Source organism: Cyanistes caeruleus, chromosome 2 (assembly GCF_971803275.1).
Source record: "Cyanistes caeruleus chromosome 2, bCyaCae1.hap1.1, whole genome shotgun sequence".
Lineage (NCBI taxonomy): Eukaryota > Metazoa > Chordata > Aves > Passeriformes > Paridae > Cyanistes > Cyanistes caeruleus.
Window position 1 is genome coordinate 63,232,014 of NC_141702.1, and position 21,376 is coordinate 63,253,389.

The 21,376-nt window shown below is 34.9% G+C and overlaps 1 protein-coding gene across 50 annotated transcripts in view; it reads left to right on the forward strand.

Annotated features, from left to right (window-relative positions):
• The window catches only part of REPS1 (RALBP1 associated Eps domain containing 1), a 62,150-nt gene that overhangs the window by 18,257 nt on the left and 22,517 nt on the right, over window positions 1-21,376 (forward strand). For 36 of the 50 annotated variants that reach the window (XM_086877382.1, XM_086877412.1, XM_086877413.1 and 33 more), the window contains exons 3-8: window positions 1,648-1,847; window positions 10,534-10,687; window positions 16,801-16,928; window positions 17,412-17,574; window positions 17,947-18,010; window positions 18,827-18,981. In XM_086877382.1, coding sequence (XP_086733508.1) covers window positions 1,648-1,847; window positions 10,534-10,687; window positions 16,801-16,928; window positions 17,412-17,574; window positions 17,947-18,010; window positions 18,827-18,981 — 864 coding nt within the window. The remainder of the gene's footprint in view (window positions 1-1,647; window positions 1,848-10,533; window positions 10,688-16,800; window positions 16,929-17,411; window positions 17,575-17,946; window positions 18,011-18,826; window positions 18,982-21,376) is intronic. The other 14 variants (XM_086877392.1, XM_086877393.1, XM_086877394.1 and 11 more) reach the window with 1 other exon arrangement.

The following is a 21,376-nucleotide window of genomic DNA, read 5'->3' on the forward strand; positions in this document are numbered from 1 at the left end:
GCAGTAGAATAAGAATACTGGCATTAGTTATTATATTACAAGCCTCCAAAGCTGTTGTTCCTTTGTCCCAGAAAATTTTCCTTCCAGGAAGCTGAAAATTGAGACATGAATGAGCGATGTCTATTTCAAAGCAATATATATTTTTTAAGTATGGAATGCAGGTTTTGGTGGAAATAAATATTAGGAAGGATGTGAGCATAAAAAGTACAGAGAACTCTTTAATATATTCAATATCAAGAGTTAGTTCCCTTCATGACAACTCTCACATTTATAATTGAAGGATTTCCGAATGGTAACAAATATTGAAGTGTTGAAATGAGATTTTTCTGCTGTTACTGGAAAAAGTCAGAGAGGAGAGAGGTAAAAATAGAAGGTTAGTCATGTAGGAAGTTAGAAACAAACCTATATTTATCTAGTCTTGCTTTTAAAGAAGACAGTAGGGTATTTTGTGTTTCTTTTGAGTCCCCTATTATTTTGTGACTCGTGCTGGCACAGCCAATTGCACAGACTTCCCCTGTGTCAGTTGGATCATCTGGTGTCTGTATTTTCCTGGTTTTGCAGACATACACATTTTTGCTTGTACGCAATGGCTTTTTCACTTTTTGCCTGGCTGTGGTTTGCTGTTTAGTTATGTTACTTTCCTGCTGCAGCATGGGGTACTATTCTCATGCAATAAACAGTATGCAATTTCATCTCGTATTTTAATATAGTTGTAGTACCACTGACTCATTCTCAGTAGCAGGAGTAATTTACGTAAGCAGTCAGCAAGAGAAATTAAATTTGAGCCATGCTTGTAATTTTGTGTTGGAGACATAATTTCCAAGTCAGCTGTACAGCACATTCACAATTTATGTTTATTCAGTGTAGCATGAAGAAGATTGCAGTTGGGAGAAAAATGGTAGAAACCTTGCAGTGGGAAATTGAAGGTTTACATAGTCTCATTTCTGTGTTGGGCTACTCTGAACCACAGTACATAAAGCTACTGGGCTTCCTAGCATTTTGTAGGAACAACATTTCAGTTGTTCATATCAAAGTGAGGTGACATTAAAATATTTGCAATTGTATTTCCAGTATTCCAAATTAGCTAATTCAGCTTTTGTTGTAGAAGAATATGCATAGGTGTGCTTAAGCAGCAGTCACGCTCTGTGTTATTACTAGATTATATTGTCTGTTGTAAATATGAACATGACGTTATCTCACCAAAAGATGTTGCTGAATATTCTGCAGTATTTTAGCATTTGTTTTGCTGGTGAACCATTCTATATGAATATTCTTTTTACGTGCTAGAAATGGTAGATAAATTCTGAAAATCATGCTTCAGTAATGAAATGACAAAACTAACAAAAAATAAGCTAAATCCAGGTTATCTGGTTGCTGCTGCATTTAATGCACTGTTGTGGTGCAAAGCTGTAAGGAGCAATATGAAGCCATCTTGGTGTACTAAAGTCAGAACTTGGGTAGCAGAATCTAGTGCAGAACAGGTATTTGCTTTTTCCAGCTGCCAGGTGTTGGCTTGACTATTGCAGAAGTCTCGGTGTGTAAGGAATTGAGTCACATGTGAAATTTTAGCTTCAAAATAGATTGGTGTTTTTATTTTTAATTATCATACTTATGTATAGTAAATGTCCTGCTTTATTTTTTTAACAGTAAAGGACCTCCCTCTTCCCAGATTTGTTGTGTCAAAAAATGAACAAGAGTCAAGACACACAGCCTTGTATTCTTCAGATGCTGAAAACCCAGCTTCATATTCAGGTGTGATTCCTCCTCCTCCACCTGGCAGGATACAAGGCAAAAAAGGCTCTGTGAGCCATGATGCAGTTCAGCAGCGTACATCAACTGATCAACAGGTAAATTAACTTAAAAGATTAAATGGAATTCTTAATCACTACTTTGCTGTGTGGATGTCAGTTTGATAGGGCTTCTAAGCTAGGTTACTTTCAGTATAGTTTCTTGAAAAAAATATACTGATATATATTATACACAAAGACCATATCTGCCTCTGAAATACTTGCATGTAGAAGACATTTTTTTTATGAAGTCTTAAAATCTGTGTTTAAAATATTGGCAGTAATGGACGAAGAATTGAGACAGAAAAGAAATTCAATGTGTAAATTAGGATGGCAAATATATAGTTATAGTCATTATGGTATTAATAGCTCATTTATTAAATAGTTCCCATCAGTTTCCTGGTCATTGGAACAGTGGTACTGAGTGCCATGGAAGACTGAATTTCTAGTCCTTCAACATGCTCCAATATGTGTGAATCTGAAATACTGCATTTAGAAAAAGTTCTGTAAATTTTCACCATTGCTTTTCTCTGCCTTACATTTTATTGTTCAGTGGTTTAACTGTTAAGGAGAGACAATGACAACCAGAAAAATAGACTGAAGTTTTCAAATAGCTTTTTCTTATGTTTTAATAATGAGAATCTGTTTACTTTTTTGTTCACTGGTTCTTTCATCTTCAGTGACAAGATGTCTGAATTAATGAAAACTGTAAGGACTAACAACTCTGTGCCTTCTCATGCGTAACTCCTTGGCTTTAGAGTCTTGATGCTTTTTTTCTGTGGGGAAATCCTTTCTGATTGTCTTCTCTACAAACAGGAGCTGAGTACAAATGCTGAATTTTGCTGGATATATGTATTGAATGACCTGTTTTCTTCCCCATGGCATGCTTTTTTTCTGGGCTTATTTTGTAAAGAATCGAGGAACTTGCAAATGCCCCATAGTCACTGTGGGAATCAAGAAATCACTCATAAACATTTATTAGTCTCTATAAAAATAGCCCAGACTGATCGAATATAAAGGAAAAGTAAATTAGTTGAGGAAATTCATAATCAGTGTTTGGCTGCCACTTCCTTTCTTCCAAAGGGAAGATGGGGAATATAATGATAAAAGAGCTAGTCTCAAGATAGCTTTTTGCTGTCTAGTTTTGTGTAGATGTGTTTGAGAGAGCTGCCAAGCCCTTTGCACATTGCAGATTTCCTACATCTGGTTGTGAGGTTTTAGTTGGCTTGAAACTATTTTATATGCTTCCATCATGATGTTGAGTTTATTCAGTGAACATTTGTAATTTGATACCAGGAATCTGTAGTGGCATAATATTAAAATAACGAAAAGAAAAATCTGGTGTTTGAGGTCTTCAAGTTCAGAATAAAGAAGCCACATATTCACAAAAGTGTATGTGCATCCCAATTTCATTTCTCTGTCTTGGCTGATAAAAACAACTTGGTATCTCTCTTTTACACAAGTCTGTCTGGGATCATCAGAATAATGAAACTCTGTATCTAAGTAATTTGAGAGATCTGGCCCAGAAAACAGACTTGGAAAAAATGTAACAGCACAGCGTTGAGTCCAGCAGTTTTAAGTTGTATTCATGGTCTAGAATGTCCGGGAAGTATTGTCTTATTTTGCACCCTGTTGTAAAACTGACCATTCTATGGCTGATGCTACATTTCTGACTGTACAATGGACCCATTCAAGCAGCCTTCTTGTCCCAGTCTAATACTTAGTGATTCAGATACCAGGCTGGAAATCAACTGAGAAGGGTGCTTGATCCCAGGTTTCTCACTTAACCATATAAATAGTCTAATTTGGTACAGCTTTTATCCATGTTTTCATGGAAATTGCTGATTTAGTTGTCTTCACCTGAAGATACCATTCAGATTTATAAAATCTAGGGAGAGTTTCAGATTCTGAATTCTCATGCCACCTTTTTGAGCGGTGAGTATTCAAAGAGATGAAGCCTGACAAGTAAATTACAATATGTCATCTTCCTAGGGATCACTTTTCTTTCTGGAGGAATATGTCAGTTAAGCTTGGATATTTCACCCATGGAGCTTATCCTGTACTTGTTAGATAACTCCATTAGCAAATTTTGGATTTTGTTTTTTCTTAAACTTTTGTGGCTTTGAGAATGTAACCACTCTTGAAGCACTTGAAAATACTTTGATTTCTTAAAAATGCTATGGCTGAAATATTATTTATATGAAGTCATAAGGTCTTCATCTTTAAAAACTGGTTCATTTATATGCAGCTTTCCCTATTGGTTAGATTTGTCGTGCATAGTATATCATAATCACAAATAATTTTCACAGAAGAGTTTTACTCAGTACATTGTCTACGCAAATGTCCTAGCTAAAACTATTTATTTATCAATGCATTATTTCAGCAGTTCTCTCAATGAACTTGGAAGCAGGGAATCAAGAAATAGCAGTCAGGTTGTGTTTCCAAAGAGTAGCTACAAATGACTTTGTGGTAGCTTTTGTAGTTTATAAATATAGCACTGGGCAGAAGTTTTTGTCTTTTAATATTGTTAGATGACTGGAGTCATGCCCAGCTGTCATGGAAGCTGCAGAACTGATTTTAGGAGTCTTGCTGAGTAATGAAAGATGCTGTCACTCCCTGGATATCATGTTAACAGCACATTCTAGTGGAGATAAAACACTGGGTGAAAATATTTTTTTGTTCTTCTGACAGAATTTCTTATTTCTCTGAAATAGAGGCTAAGTAGATTTGAGCAGTTCTGCTGACAGTGTGACGTCTATACGAGCACTTTGGTGACATAGGTATGCTACGACAGTGTATATACATATCTGTACCTTGATGTTAGCCGCTATGTTACTAAAAGTGTTAGTGTACTGAAGACTTTCTTAGAAGAAGCAGCAATGTTGAAATTAGGAAGAATTGTGTCTTCTGAAAGTAGCTCACGAGTGACTAAATGTTCTCAATGTTGGAGACGTTTTGTGTTTTGCTGTTAAAGGCAAAAAAAACCCCAAACTTTTCTCAGTTTTGTTAACTATGATCTGATGTTGATCAGGTACTGCTTTAGGATACTTTTACTTCTTTTCCAGGAAAGGGGGCAAGCTTTCTAGCTTCAATAGATACTCAGACTTTAACATCTGGCAAACACATATCTGATAAATGCTTACATTTGCTATATCCAGGTGAAAATAAAAGGTGCAGCTGACAGTATTCCTCTGCCTATGGGTCCATTAAGCATATTACTGGCACTCCAGATCATATTGATTTAGTGCTATGTCAGTGCAGCCTTAGGAAGAGCAGCTCAAATTTGATACCTGTAACAGACAGAATTTGATCATTTCAATTCTTTCAACTGTATGAAAACTAGTTTGAGTTTATTTCAAGGTTTTGCCAGTAGTTCATTTCTGTGCACTTCTGTTTTGTAGATTGAACAGGTAATTTGAGATAAAACATACCTGGTATGAAATTGTTTACAAGCACAGAACTGGAAAAGATCTCATGTCATTTGCATCTAACCTGTTATTATTTTAAGAAGTTTTATTGGATGAATTTTTAAAAAGATCAGAGTTCTCTCTTGAAAACTGTGAAGCTTTTTATTCCACACTAGCTTTGTTGGGGAAAGCTATTCCAGGGCCTTAGTAGGAATATTCATGGGAATATGGTGGGAATTCCCACTTAGCTTAGCCTGTTAATTTAACAACTTGGTCATTAGTATTTGCTGTAGGGCACTACCAGTATTTACTGGAAAACTATTGCATTCCACTTTGGCTCTGTTTTTCTTGACAAAATAATCCATAGTCTCACTTTCATTTCATAAAGTAGTTACCACTAATCCTTAATCCTTCTCTGTCTGTGGTCTAATTTGAATTCACGCTTATTGAAAATATTTTGCTACATTTGTGTTTCTTGTTCCAAGTGATATTTCACCAGTACTAATACCATTCTGTAGGGTTCTTTCCTGTTTTTGCTTGATATGTCTCACCTTGTAGACTTTGGCAGCCGTGAATAAAGCAAGTCTGTCATACTTGAGGGGTCTGATATTTGACCTGTGCATCCAGTCTTCTCTTTATGGCCTTTGGTATTAACATTCCTTATACAAGAAAACCTGTATTTTGCATTTTAAAATTTGATAGCTGACTGCTTCTTATGTTCTGAAAGGGATCCATCTGTCTGCTGCCTTACATTTGTTGTCACAATTCATAAGCACGCTATGTAGTGTGCATAATCAGTTACCTAAATTATCAAATGAGGTTATTATCCAAATCAGTCATTCAAGAGCATTATTAGAAACTTCCCTTCAATCTTGTAATTCCCATTCTAATACAATCCAGCTTTGTCCCTTCTATAGCCAGTTTTTTTTATACCTTAGATCCTTGTATTCATTTCCACATTGTGTTGGAACTGTCTCGCATGACACCCTGCTGAGGTATGCTCAGCTTCAGGTTAAATGTAGTGCAGTTCCTTTGTTGAGGAAATCACAGAGATGCAGTATCATTTCTCATGTTGTGATTGATCCCTTTTTCATTTGTCTCTGGTTTAATGATTACTTTCCTCAATTGGCTGAACCACCTTGAAAATGTGTAGTGCTGCAAGTAGAAGTTCTCATTGAACCTTGGGCTGTTTTGTTCTTTGGTATGAAGGGCAGTTGATTACAAAAACCTGGGCTCTGCAATGCAATTGTCATCCCTACATAAATCTTTATTCACAATGGATCTGCTAACTAACTCAAAAGCAGCCTGGGTGGTATCAGGACCTGGGTCACAACACCTTTAGAGCTACTCTTCAGATACCATGTCTGGCTTCATTGCCTCTAGAATTCTTCTTAGGAGGTTTTTTTCTGACCTGATGTGTGAGACCCACAAAAATTTATAATGTCATCTGTCTCATAAATGCTTATAAAAAGCCCTTTTAAGGCTGAGATCTCTCTGGACAGTATTGTCTCTTTAGCACGTTTTTGGGTTGCCTTATGCCAGTTTGACTTGTCTTCACGAAGGCTCTTCCTTTAGAGTCATATATCACCTTTTTCAATTAACATGCTCTTTTTAGTAAGTAATTGTCAGTTCAAAAATATCCAAGTTACAAGTATGTCAAGTCTCAGTTTTGTAATTCCAGTCTGACAGAAATAATGCTTTTTTGCAATGTTTTTAAATGTGAATTTTTATTTTTTTTTTAAAGTAATATGTACTACTTAATTTTTGCCTGGTAGCTATAACTTTATTATTTAATTAGTTATTGACAAAGATGTCCTCATATGTTTGATTTAATATGAAAACGTTAACCATTTATGTCAACATGCTTTTATTTAGATATTTTCTGGAATAATTTAAAGAGCTAAAATAAGCCTAACATAGTAAAAAACAGAATGGTGTAATTGCTTTGATTTTTATTGAGATTCGTCTGGAAGGAAAATGAAAGGTAGTGGTTTAAATGTTTAAGTATAATTGCATTGAAAATACTAAAAAAAATTATAAAAATAAGATTTTAGTAGTAGCTGATCTGATAAACATCTACTACAGTGTGCAGGTGCTGAGTAAAATTTTCAAAGTTTCGAAGAGATTAGGTGGGTAACTTCAAATGATTGAGCTACCAAGTAAGCTAAATAATGCAAACTGTTCTTACATGCTACACTTTGTACACTTAAACATATTAGGTTCTGTGTCCTAATTATCTTTAAAAAATCTGATTCTGGATGTTTCAGGCTTTGAAACTTAATTTCTTTTATAGTGATAGATCGGACAGGTGGAAGCAAACTTGCTGAGTTGTAACATGTTCTTCAACTCTCAAAACACTTTATGTGAATGTGGCAGCTGAGGATCAGAGCTGGTTCTGATAAAACTACTCTGTCTCTGCTCACTAAAGTGTGAAGCTCTAAACAAAACTGAAGTGGAAACTGTAAAACAAGCCATGTTTTCTAAGTAAAATTGTTCGCTTTTCATCTAGTGTAAAGGCAGATGCATAGTAATAACCCGTATACAAGGGGTAAATGAACCTGTATGTAATTGCTGTTTCAGTAAATCTCTACTCATTGTGTTTTCCCATAACTGCTTTTGAATGGGAGTCAGTATCTCTACTGTCTTGCCTCCTCCCCAGCCTTATTTTGGCTTTCATCTTCCTTCTTTACACTTGCATCAATCCATCAGTATTTTGGCCAAGATATTTGATATATATGTACATATTTGTGTGTATAGATAAATATGTTTGAACAACTGAGGGTTTTAGCTCTCTTAAGATTCTAGTAAGCTAGATGAATGAATGCCATGAGTGGTATTTGTGAGTGATTAGGACTGCACAAGGGGAAGATGATGCCACAGTAATGCTGTCTAAATTTGGTTTAAACTGGTTTGGGAATGTGTGCCTTATACTGACAGTAAAACCAAAAATGTGGATTGTCCCCCTTCCAGAAGTTTTTTTGACATCAGATCTGGTGACATGCTTTTGTTGTTTAGTAATTTTGGAGTCTCTAAGCTCCAAATCAGTGGTGGGAAATCTGTGAATGTTCAGAATTCTGATAAAATGTTGTTTTGCACACTGAGAACAAAGTTGATTATTTCCTTTGTTTGTGTATCTGATGATCTGATTACTGTTAGTACGTGCTTTACAGAATCACACGAACCACATGCAAAGATTTAGAAGAATTGGAGTTGGGGATCATATTTACAATTTCGTCCTGTGCCAGCAGCATAAGACCAGCTGTTAGGCAGAGGCTTACTGAAGAGTGGCAGGGCTGCTTCATGGTGACTGTGTGTCAGGTTTTAATGTTCACATGCAGTTACTGGAAATAGTGAGTAGTTTCCTCTAGGCAAACTATTATACATTTGTCTTCCTCATTTTCTTCTGTGTCTTTATGGACCATAAGAGTACTGGATAAAATGAACAATATCTGTGTTCAAGCATAGCTTTCTCTACATTTACTCCATGATGCTTTGTCTAAAAATTGGAACATCCTTCAATGTTTGGTAAAAGGTGGCTTGTATAAAAGCCAATGAAAGAAGAAGCTTTTCATTCATTTAAGTGTCATGGTTTTCCTATCACCTGTTGCACAATGCTAAGCACAGTCATCATTCAACTTCAGTTCCATTTTCCAGCCTGCAAGTGGCCCTCCAGAAACCCTGACTCCTTCCCCTCTTGGCCCCATGTACCAGTGAGGATAAGAACATCCTGCCATTGAAAATAAATCTGTCAACTAAACGCAACAAGGGGAAATCTTCAGGCAAATTTCAGAAAGACATGGAGCTGCAACCAAAAAATAGTATCTTGAGTTGGAGGTACTGTGGAGGAGCAGTAACAGACTGTGCAGTCAGCTGATCCCTCAGTTCAAAGCTGAAGCGAATTAGTATTGCTCCCAGCCATTTTGTAAAACTCTTTGCAAATATCTATAAGCATGATCTAAATACTTGGAATGAAAAGTTTGAACTCTTGTGGCCTAGAAACTTAGCTGAGGAAATCTGACTTGATGATTAGAACTTCCAGGAAATACCTCATCTGCAGGATCAACCTAGGTGGCTTCACTTCACAAAGAATAGGAAAATCAGAGGACCGAAAAAAGGCAAATGTTTACATTAACACATTGTAAATTAACAGTCATTGTGGCTCTAGAGCTTTTTTTTTTATATACCTCGCTTAGAGAAAATATACCTTGCTCAGAGAATATACCTTGCTTAGAGAAAAGCTTGTTAATGGCACTTTCTTTTTAAAAGAGACTTTAAGACTTTCATAGGTGTAATATTGTTTTAAAAGCTTAATGGTCTTTGAATATTAGGCAAAGTAAATCAGTTTGAGTAGTTTTGGGGAAGCCTACAATCAATCTGTCTGTTGGTACCTGATAGTATGTTAACACCTATGTAAAGTACCAAATTTTCTGGTACCGCTGAACAGAATTTGAAGTTTTTGGCTTTGTTATTACTTTTCAGGATATTTGGAGTTCAAGATTTACTTTATTTTACTTGTTTTCACTAATACAGTTCAGCTTAAACTGGGAGAACATGCAAACAAGAATTTCAAAAGATAAAGATATAGGGAAGAAATTACTTTCTACTACATTAATACTTTGTACAATATAAATTACTTTTCCTTTGTATTTTATTTGAAATGAAATAAAGTGGTAATCTGAATGTCCTATGAGAACTGATTCCATGTAGAAATTGCCCATGAGATTTTTGCCACCTCTTCAGGATGACTGTAGTACAGTATGCAATTAAAGAGAAGTATGAGCCTGAGCATCATGGCAACATTACCTTGTACAGCACAGAAGTTTATCCTGGCTGGCATCATTATTTTTTAAAAATTGCATCTATGTTTTTGCATACTAAAAAAACAAATGTCCTATTTGGTGATTTTTTTTTTCCACCAATACTTTATTCTGGTTTGTTTTAAATGAATCATTTGATTAACATTTGGTATGATAATAAATTGCACAGTAAGTATTTATTTTGAGACCTGGTTTCAAATGTAACTTTTATCACAAGTGAAAGTGAGTCTTATAATCTAGTTTCCTTTGTAGCTAAGTCACTTAACTCAGCATTGCTGTTGTTTTAAGAATGCCAAGTTAAAAATATATTAGATTACACTGTTTGATGTAAATGTGTTCAGTCCTAGTTACACTGTTCCTGACTTCTCCTGTTCTGTCATTTTAATAAGTACTAAAATTTTCACTCTCTAAAATGAGAGTTTAACTGCAGTGATGGTTGTTTCTAGAAATAATGGTTTTAGATAGGCTTTTATGTATTTAGTTATGTAGTAAAAAACTTAAAAGATTGCTTTGTTTTATTAGGAGTCCACATCTCCAATTGTTTCACCACAGCAATCCCCACCAACCTCTCCACATACATGGAGGAAGCACAACCGCCATCCCAGCGGAGGGAATAATGAGCGACCTCTTGCTGGACCTGGGCCTTTTTGGGCTCCATTTAGTGAAGTACAACCAGGTATAAATGTCTTGTTCTGCTTCAGTGGTAACCCAAAGTTGTGGAATTCTTAAATAAGTGTAATAAATGAGTTTAGGGCAGTTTGTCTGGGTGTTTTCCAGTCCTGGAAATTTTCTTGCAGATGCAAGTATCTTTGTTGATAGCAGCACTGTAGAATCTATGGTCTTGCATATGGCAGATCCATTTGTTAGTGTCACATGGGAAATGCTAAGGGTCTTGAAGGGAGGGAGAGAGTGTTTAAATTTTCCAGTGGAAAGTTTTTAAAAACAAAACTGATAATCCTGTTGAAATTGTGCAGAAACTGTCAGTATACCTGAAAATGTGGGGACCTCAAGGGAAAGCAGCAGATAATATATTGTTTGCTTGAATTGTATTTCTGGTAGATTAGCTGAATTGACAGAACAATTAATTTGATTTCTTTAAAGGTTATGTAAACAACTTTTTCTGCATTTCCAATCTGTTAAGGTAGAACCACTTGTTTCAGTGAAGCTTTTCATCCTTTAATATTCTTCATTTAATATGAAGACCTTCCCTGTTATTGTATCACTGTATTCAGATTTAAAAGCTGTCCCCCTTAATATGTCCTACTTGAAAAAATTCTATTTTCTTTTCTGATACCTGGTAGTCTTAATAAATTTAGGAACAATTGTAATTCAGGTTTTGATTTTGGTGGTAATGCTAAATAATATATTGCATTTTGTAAGCTGTAGTTTGAGATTGAACTGTGATTGTTTGGTTTATTTCAGTTATAGACCAATTTTGGAGTATCATTACCTTTCAATAATTGTCATTCTGTAATTCTAACATCCATGGAGGAGCAGGGATTCTATGAAAATCGGTTTGATAAGAAAATAAAACTTTAGAAGTGTAGTGGGTTGTATGCAGAGGTTTACATGAGTGTCATGAATGCTGTTTGCTAGTAAGTCCCAGTCAATATACAATTAAAAAAAAAAAATTAGTCTGCTCATTACTTATATAATCCCTTCTAAGGGTTCAGTCCAAGCACTGTCAGCACTCAATTTCTCAACATTTTTTCTCCTGTAGTTCAGTTGACTTGTGTTTCTCTAAAGCTGAAATACATGTCTGATTTCTAACTTGTGAAGCTTTTCTAACTTAAAAAGTCACGGACTCCAGGACCGTATGCAAACTGTTCCTAGCATTCAAGAGTTCAATATTTCTATCTTAAAAATAAAGTTGTAATACCATGTTAATATTTCAGTTTGGTAATGGTTTCCCTATGATGTTTAATGGGTAGATTTTTCAGAAGTTGTCTGAGCATATTTCTAAACTAGCTCAGTATTCCCTGATTTTTATATTCCATACTGGAAGATATTTGTAATTTATTATAAGGAATTTGAAATTGCTATTATAGAAGGATTGTCTGTTCTGGCAATGCTAAAGATAAAAGTGGTTTTTCATATATTTAAGAAAAATTGTCAGCATAATTTACTGTGGATGAGCCTTTTGCACTGCAGATGATTAATTATTGCTTTGAATTTCAGCTATTGTAGGCAGTTCATAGTTTCCCCCCTACCTTGATCCTATATTTTAATGACAGTGTTTATAAAAAAATTATGTTTTCTTGACATTTAGATAGAATAAGATAGACAGTTGGTTAGTTTTCTTAAGATCAATACTCATCAATCAAGCTCATCTTGATTCCAGTGCAAGATGCTTTTGAGAAACCAGGTGAAGTGTTATAGTTTCAATAGGGCTGTGCCATTTCACTTGTGATCCAAGCAAAATGAGAACCCAGGTCTCTCTGCTTGCATTTCACTTTATTCTCAGACATTATTGCACATAATGAGGTTGTCAGCTGTAATCTTGGAACCTTAAGTGTGAAAATGCTTCTGGTGGATCAGATAATAAACAGCATGTTGCTTAAACCAGAAGGGCAAAAATAAAACCTAATTTTTTGTTTGAAAAAGATGTATTTAAACAGGAAGATTCTGACTTGCACATAGTAAACTTTCTATTGTATCCTCATACTCCCACCATGAAAAAAGTTAAACAGTGGATTGTGAACTCTGTTGAATTGGGCTGTAGAATAATTGTTAGATAATAACTCAATTGTTGGTTTTAAAAATCTTACACGTTGTCTTGCATTAGAAATCTAATGACTTGTAGCTGTAGTTATGAATTTCTTGGAAGAAAAGGAAGCAAACCTGTTCTCATCTCAACAGAGCAAAAGAATTTGGATTTCACAATTTTTTGTCACTGTGTTGTCCAGTAATTCAGTTAGGATAGTGTTAACACTTCATATGTATATCACTGGTTTCTGAGGCACTGTCACACTAGCTCAATTTGCTTACAAATATGAAATGAGAAGCCCAAGGCTTGTTACCATCTCTCTTCAAGATTTTTTGTAAAGAGAGCCCCAAAGGATGCATTTATTTTACTTTACTATCAGGTATTAAAAGTCAGTGACAGACATCGATTACCTGTGTAGAATATTTATAGTCATCTCAGGTCTCATCCTGAAATGTCAGAGTCAGGTCTGTTAAAACCTTAGTCTCTCAAGTCTCTCAGGTGCCTTTGATTTAGCAATTTAAGATAAGATCATGATTTTTTAATAGCTTTATGTCCTTGCTCTGGCTTGTATCTCCAGTGTGGAAAAGTCTTCACAGAATAATCCAGTGGATGACTGAAGACCTTGTAGGAAACAGAATTGTATATGAGATAAGGGTTTCCTGTTCCTTTAGTTACAAGAGACCATAACCTAATAGACTATACCTTTTCATCTCATTTTGCACTACAGTCCAGCTGCTAGCACATTGTTGATGTTGACAAACTTGGGAGAAAGAACCCTTCCCTACTTCAAATGATAATTGAGTGGCATGTCAGAATGAAAAATATTTTTTATTACATTATAGTCTGTTGGAACTGGAAGCAAAACTGAATATTTATGTTGGTAGTATCCAAATAATGATCTAAAACAAGTTTAAAAAATATGAGATCTTCTGTTCTGTCCTAGGATGTTTGTTAGCTTTCTGTGGCATGACATCAGTGTTTTGTGTTGATATCTGGATATGTATGAGAAATTGCTGCCCTAAGCCACCGTTCTTTATTTTTTCTTTGGGAGGGTTTTGTAGCAGTTTGAGAACACTTCGGGGACAGAAGTGGAACATGTCTACTGTGCTAACAGTTCTGTTGCATCTTCAGGGCCCTAAGAGATTTACTGGGCTTGCAGGGAAATGAATAGTCCTTTGTCCCCCAGTTAATGCTTCAATAACTGATGATAGTTGGCCTTGTTACTTCCTATGGAATAATCTTACCTTACCTGGGCATAAAAGCTCTCTAGCATTTTATCTTATTGTCAGAATTGTATTCAGCTTCTGGTTTTGTTTCACTACAGACTGATGATAAGGAAAGCTCTTAGTTTACAGAGTTAGTTGAAAATTTAGTTCTAATAAACCCGTATTAAGTAAAAGTTAATGTTAACTAGATAGAACATTTCTTACATTTCCATTTATATCTCAAAGTAAAGGGGGTATTATTCCACAGGAAATGAGATGATTTTCCAAAAGTTATCAATGTGTTGGTAAGATACTCAAGCTAGAGAAAGATATAGAGCAGCTACAGGAATTTGTTAGGACTTTGTACTAAACAGAGAATTAGACTTCAGCTTGTTCAAATCTGATAATTTGTCCTAGGCCTGTTCTCCATCTAAAGTGGTGTTGCAGGTGATTCCACTGATGAATGTGCACAGAGACAACAGAAGGTTTTCTTCACTGGGTTACAAATCATAAAATAAACATAGACCGATGACTTTGAATCTTCTCTGTGACAGTTTTCTTCCAATTTCTCTTCCACCTCTCTGTTTCCAGAAATTGGAAGAGAGGTTTTTTTGGTTTTGTAAAGTTGAGTTATTGACTGGTGGCAGTCCATGACTATGTGTGTAGATCCAGGTCTTTGTGGTTACTGGTAATCTTTCTCCAGTGTTCTCCAGCCATCCCATGCTGTGTCCTAAAACATTGCACTGGAGAGTAAATAACAAGAACAGTAAAGTAAGAATGTTGTTGCAGGTATTGGTTGAACAGGGGAGAAAGGAAACAGTTCTTGCAATACTTATAAAGTATTCTGAAGGTATCAAAATTGGATGCTACTGGCATTTCCATTGCTGTTAAAGTACTGCTTTGGAGCAGATACTGTGCTCAGTGGGATGTGAATTGAATTGTACCAAGATCAGTTATTAGGAGAAGTGAAGGAGGAGTAAACATATATAAGGTTAATGGTAATAGTGTCAGTGTCTGAGAAGCAGAGAAGGAGAAAGTCAGTGTATCAAAAATAAAATTTGAGTGTCACATATCAAAAGGACTGATGGGAAGGTCTCATCTGCTTCTGACTGTTAGTCCTGATAGAGACAAAGGGGAAAGAGACGGAGCTTTTCTCTTGAGTTTCTTTCTGGTGTTTGAGAGTTAGGTGAACTACTGAAGAAAAACCTTGAAGCAAAGAAAGAATTGTCAGATGCCTTACCTTTATTCTCAGCACTTTCGGATAAAGGCACTAGAAGCTCCAGGCCACATCAGGAGCTTCCAAAAGTAGAGGATGAACTTTAGACAAAATGAGTAGTTAATAGTGCCTTTTCATCATATTAAAGCTAACTTAGAAAGAAAAAATCCTCCATAAAAAATAATTTGATTAAATTCTTCTCCTGCAAATACTGCTTTTTACTTTTGCAAAGATTGAATGTGTTCTCCACAATTAAGACTACTGTATGTAGTCACAGAGCAAAGATAAACTGGTTCTAAGCATTTTTCTTATTACTTTTTGCTTATGGAATGAAAGGGTAATTGCATTTTGCCAGGTATTAGATAGTAGTATTGTATACTAACAATTATACTGTCACTTAAGATGTACAGTATAGTGTCATAAAGCCTTCAAGAACCTGAAATTGTTGATCATCAGCTTGATAAATTGATTACTTCTATATGAATGCACTTGTCATAGCAGGTTTTTTTAGTCAGCATCATGACAAGACATTAATGGTTTTTATTTCTTGAAATTAAATCTTACTAGAAGGATTAAATTTATGATGTCTGTGTCCTATTTCTTGTTGTGTGGAGGGCTTACAGAAATTCATAAGAAGCTGACCGGTCTTTTAAAAGGAAATCTGTTTCTGCCTACAAGGCAAGATTCTAATCTAAGTATGACTTTATTTGGCATATTTCAAGAGAAAGTATTTAGTTGTGCAAGAAGAGTAGGTTGATCAGTTGCACAAGTGTTGTTTTGATTTAAGGAGTTCAGCATTTCTTTCAGGAATCGCGGAGTAGAAAGGAATCCTGGGATTCTAGACTTGTTCGAAATGGTTTGTTTTCTCTCTGATCTGAGTTCCTTAAATTTTGAATTTGCAACTGCAATTTTAAAGAATTTTGATGTTTTTGTATGTAGAGCAGCAGATGGCCATATTTTTCTGCAGCTGCTTCATGGTTATTTTAATATTAAGATATTGAACGTTGGCAGTTCTTCAGAAGTAGATTATAGCAGGGCATTGGGTGAATCTTAAATGTTGTGTTCCAGATAGTTAATATATAGCAGATATAAGCATTCTGTATGGAATCTTATTATTCTTGGCAAAGTTTTTAAGCAACTGAGTTAAGTTAGTGTAGAAATGATGTAGAGGAAAAAGATTCTGTGCCAAAAACACAGATTCTTAAAAGGAATTTCCAAGACTTTGTTCTTTGAATGGCAAACTGAAATGCGAAAAAGAGGAGGGTTTAATGTTGATAATGAAGTCAAATGCTAATATCATATGCCACTTTTAAATAGTATTTGTCCATACAAGTGTCGCTTATTTCAATTGAATGAAAATGTGGAGTGTTTGTTAACTCATCCAAAACCCATTAAATGGGTAAAATCCAATTTACATTTTGCATGTGTTGCAATAAGCTCAGTCCTCAGTTCTGTCTTTTTAGTGCAGATTGAAACTAGAATAATGTAAAAATCTACAGGAGTGAATGCCAATAGGTGAACTCTGTCACCTTGGTGCACTTTGGTTTTCATTTTTCCCATTTGATAATATATCTCCCTGACAGGAGATAATTCCATATCCACAGTTCTTTCTCAGTTTACAAGGTTGTCTTTTGAAAAGGAAATGTTTCTTCTAATTTCAGGCTCATCTACTTCTAGTGATCCCATATGGTCTGGCCATTCACCACCACCCCATCAAGAAAATTGGGTCAGTTTTGCAGATACCCCACCAACCAGTGCTCTTTTAGCCATGCATCCTGCTTCTGTCCAGGTGTGACACTTTATTGGTATTTGATTTGCCTCATTCAAATTGGTGTTGCAATCCTTGGGGTTTTTTTTCTTTCGAAATTTTCATTGCAGATGTTTACTGTGTATCTGTGCTGTAGTCTTTTCAGAGCTGTTTGCCCAACAGATACTTGTTCTGTTGAGTTGCCTTAATTTGGAATGATTAAATGAAATCTACTAATTTTTAAAATGTCAACAATGTTTTATGACTTTAAAACATTTGTATTTAGCTTTTTATGCATATGTGCCATACTTTTTTTTTTCTGCTTACATATCTGCGGTCATTCCATATTGTATCAGTGTGCAAAAATACCCTGTCATTATCCTGGAGATGCCATCTGCTGATGGTTTCCTGCAGTTTTTAAACTACTGTGAATTTTAACTATGCTTTATATTTTGAAGGCAAAAAGTTGAGAATTCATAGAAGCATTTTAGGTAGATAATACTGAGGAAAAATATTTCATTTCAGGACCAGACAACAGTACGAACTGTAGCATCAGCTACAACAGCAAATGAAATTCGTAGGCAATCAAGTAGTTATGATGACCCCTGGAAAATAACTGATGAACAAAGGCAGTATTATGTTAATCAGTTTAAAACCATTCAACCTGATCTAAATGGATTTATACCAGGTAAGTTATTCTTTACAAAATATAATTGTGGGTGCATCAATTCTGCTATGAAGACTTTGTTTTGTACTCAGGCTTGCATACTATTTTGAAGGAAATTCTGCGTTTTGCTGATCATATTCTAATATGAAATATATGATCATATTCTAATATGATATATATGATCATATTCTAATATGATATCTAATATAATAGTTCAGTGTAATTCAAGGAAGACTAGAAACCAGTTTGCCTTTTCCCTTCCTTTAACCCTAGTGATTAGTGCCATTTTTCCCAGAACCTTTGCTAAATAACTTACCACCTTTACAGTAGGTCTGAGTCTTCTAATGATTTCACTTGCCTTAAATATTAAAAATGATTGTTGCAATTTTTTAGGATCTGCAGCTAAAGAATTTTTCACTAAGTCAAAACTACCTATTCTTGAACTTTCTCATATTTGGTAAGTGTGATGATTATTTAAAATAATTATTAATTATAAATGTTTAGAAGTATGGCAGCTGTCTGATAGACATTTAATTATTACTTACTAGAAAGTGTTAAGTAAAATTTCACTACTACACTAGTATGTTCAGTCCTGCTCATATTTATGCCAGTATTACTTTAGCGGGCTTTAATGGGTCTGGGCTGGTACTATTTACAAGGCACCTTGAGTAAATGTCAAACTCTTCAGAGTTAGAAGCAATTTATTTGATGCTTTCATTTTTTAAAATGCATTTAAATTTAAATAATTATTTCTTTATATTTATTTATTCATTTATGTCTAAGTAAATTTAAATGAAATGTACACATTCACACTGACAAATTCAGCTTTGAGTTTGTGCAAATCTTCTATTTCATTGTGTTCTGGAATTTGTACTGCATCATTGCATGCTGTCATTAAATGGTTTACCTTGTCAGGTGCTATCTTTCAGTGTAATGATCTCTGTTTCAGGTATTTTCCCATTTAAAATAAATCATGTTGCACTATAATTTCAGTAGTATACTTTGCCAAAAACCTCAGGCAAATAATTTTGTGTAGTACTGTCTTAAATGGGTTAAAAACTGGGAGAGATAAAAGTGACTTTAAATGATCTGTAAGCTGTTATTAATGAAGGCACATCATCTTGAAGAGTAAAGCATGTAGCGCTAATATGAAGTGTTTAGTAAGATAAAGTGAACAAGGAACTTTGCTCATCCAAGTAGCAAAATGGAAGCCTGTCTTTTGGAAATAAAATAACCTTTAGAAATTTTATTTATGCTAAGTTTTCCTTCATAGGGAACTGTCAGATTTTGATAAAGATGGTGCACTGACATTGGACGAGTTCTGTGCTGCATTTCATCTGGTAGTTGCTAGGAAGAATGGGTATGATTTGCCAGAAAAGTTACCTGAAAGTTTAATGCCCAAACTGATTGATTTGGAAGACTCAACGGGTAAGATATGGGTTCAACACAAATGTCACTATTTAAAAATTGCAGTCAAATTGTTACAGCAGATATTTGTTCTTATGAGCAGAAAGCATGCTCAAAGCTAATTTGAGCATGTACATATTTCTGTAGAGGGCAGTTATTTAGGAACAATAGACATACACTATTACATTTGGAAATACTGACTGTGTCCTTTAAAGGTTAAGGAAAACAAAATTGTCACAGTATGGATTTTATTCATGACCAGCTATTGTATTTCAATTTCCCAATCCAGCTATATTTTAGACTTGCTTTCAAATGAGTATGCTTTCTGTTCACCCTCATTTGTGAAAATAACAGTTTCTAAGTATCAAAGGTACTTGAAAAATATTCCCAGATTCAATGCCAAGGGCAGGATAGGTATTTAAAAATGCAGGATCAGTACCACAGACCTTTTTTTTTATTTATTTTTAAGTTCACCTCCTGACTGGAAAGCAGGTTTATCCTTCATTGTGTTGGCACCTAGTTGTTCTGTGCATGGCCCTTTACCTTTTAGAACCCCCCAGAAAAAACCACTGCATGTATAAGTTCTGCTTGTTAATATGTGCCAAAAACTCAGTCCCATAACTGAAAAAGAAGCTACTGTTCCATGTTCAAGTCATGTTCAAAAACAGGATGTCTGTGGCCGTCTTATTTTTTCTATTTTAAAATAGATAAAGGAAACGGTATTTTAAAGCTGCTTTAGATGTCTTTATAATGAGCAGTTTTTGCTTGGAAAGTCAAGTTATATTCTGAATGCATAGGTACTATGATTTGCTAGAATTTTATTTATTTTCACTAAATACTTCAAGGAGACTCTCTTCATACTGTGTTTGTAGGTTGTCAGAGACTTTAATTTCAAGACTATTGATGAGTTCTTAAACTAATTGTGTTTAACTAAACTGTACTTATTATCTCTGCTTTAGTAATGAACCCATTTTCTGTGGGAGTAGGTTGGCTCTTCAAAGAGCTGCTGCTGAAGTGTTTTTAGTATGAGTAAGCATTTTGCTGTGATGAAGACGTTTGTAAGAAATAGCTGCAGATAACAGGGATAATACCTAGCAAATATCTAAAACCTTCCCATTCTCTCAATTTTTGTGTTAAGGTGGTGATCAAGCAAAATCCTTGGTAGGAAGTGACATAACATTTATTTGTATAAATAGTTGTTACTAAAAAAAAAAAAAAAACAAAACCAAAAAAAAAAACAACAAAAAAAACCAAAAAAAAAACTCCACACCCAACAACTATATTTGTCTTGATCTTCTATTGACATGATTGGTAGTAGATTTCAACTAAGCTTGTCTGGAAACTTCATTTATGAGACACTAAACCAGAAAGTGTTATGTGTATGTTTATTGTTCTTATTTTACAGGCAAATTCGTTAATACAAAACTTCTGACTTATTTTCATGAGGTACAAAGTGGTCTTTAAATTTGAGGGAAAACGGCTTTTAAAAGTGTTTTCCTCTGGTGTTAAAGGGAAGTTACCGTGTTCTAGCAAATGTTAAAAGGTTACCTTGCTATGTAAGCTGCATATGTCAGCAGCATTGGAAATAGCTCATCTTATCTATCATGTAACATGATTTATTGCTGAAACTTCTATGTTGAATAAAGTATTTTAGACTAAGTTATTGATGTGGCTGTAGTTTTATGTTTAGTTACAACAGTCCAAATCTCCAGCATATATTTACTAATTTAAAAGTTAGTGATAGGTTTGTTTACTGGACATGATGAATTACAGGAGTTCATGTTAAGAACTGTAAATCAGTCTAGGAAGGTGAATCAGTTAAATTTTGGTAATAATTTTTCATTTTGGTTCCTGTAAAAGTTGTATTTCAAGAAAGCTTTCTTCCAAAATTGTCTTAGAAATAGAAACTATAAAGTATGACACTTTTTGAGTGCACTTTTTGCATGGGATAAAACTTTCTCAAAGAAAGAAATGGTTGATGGTCTGCTGATATGCCTCAGTATGAATAATGTACAGTCAAACTGTTGAAGAAGATAAATTGCTTGAATGCCTTTTAAACTAATATGCAAGATGGCAAATTTTATTTCAAAAGCATTAACAGTACCATTATTAGTCCTGTTCTTTTTTACATTTTCCCATTAATCTTCTGCACTTCTCCTCTGCACTTGAAAAGTGCTGCTTTTTTCCATTTTGACTTCTGAACTAGCAGCCAGCAGGAGGAAGAGTAACAGAGGGCTCCTTGCACCCTCTGGCTGGACAGGAAAGGAAGAAGTCTTGTGAGCTTCTCTGTCAGCCCCTCCCTCATCAGCCCCTGTGAATCCTGTGTGTGACCAGCTGCAGGTGTTCCAGACCTGTTTGAAATATGGTCTTGCTTTCCATCTGGTTTCATAAATAGAGATACATATTTCTTTCACAT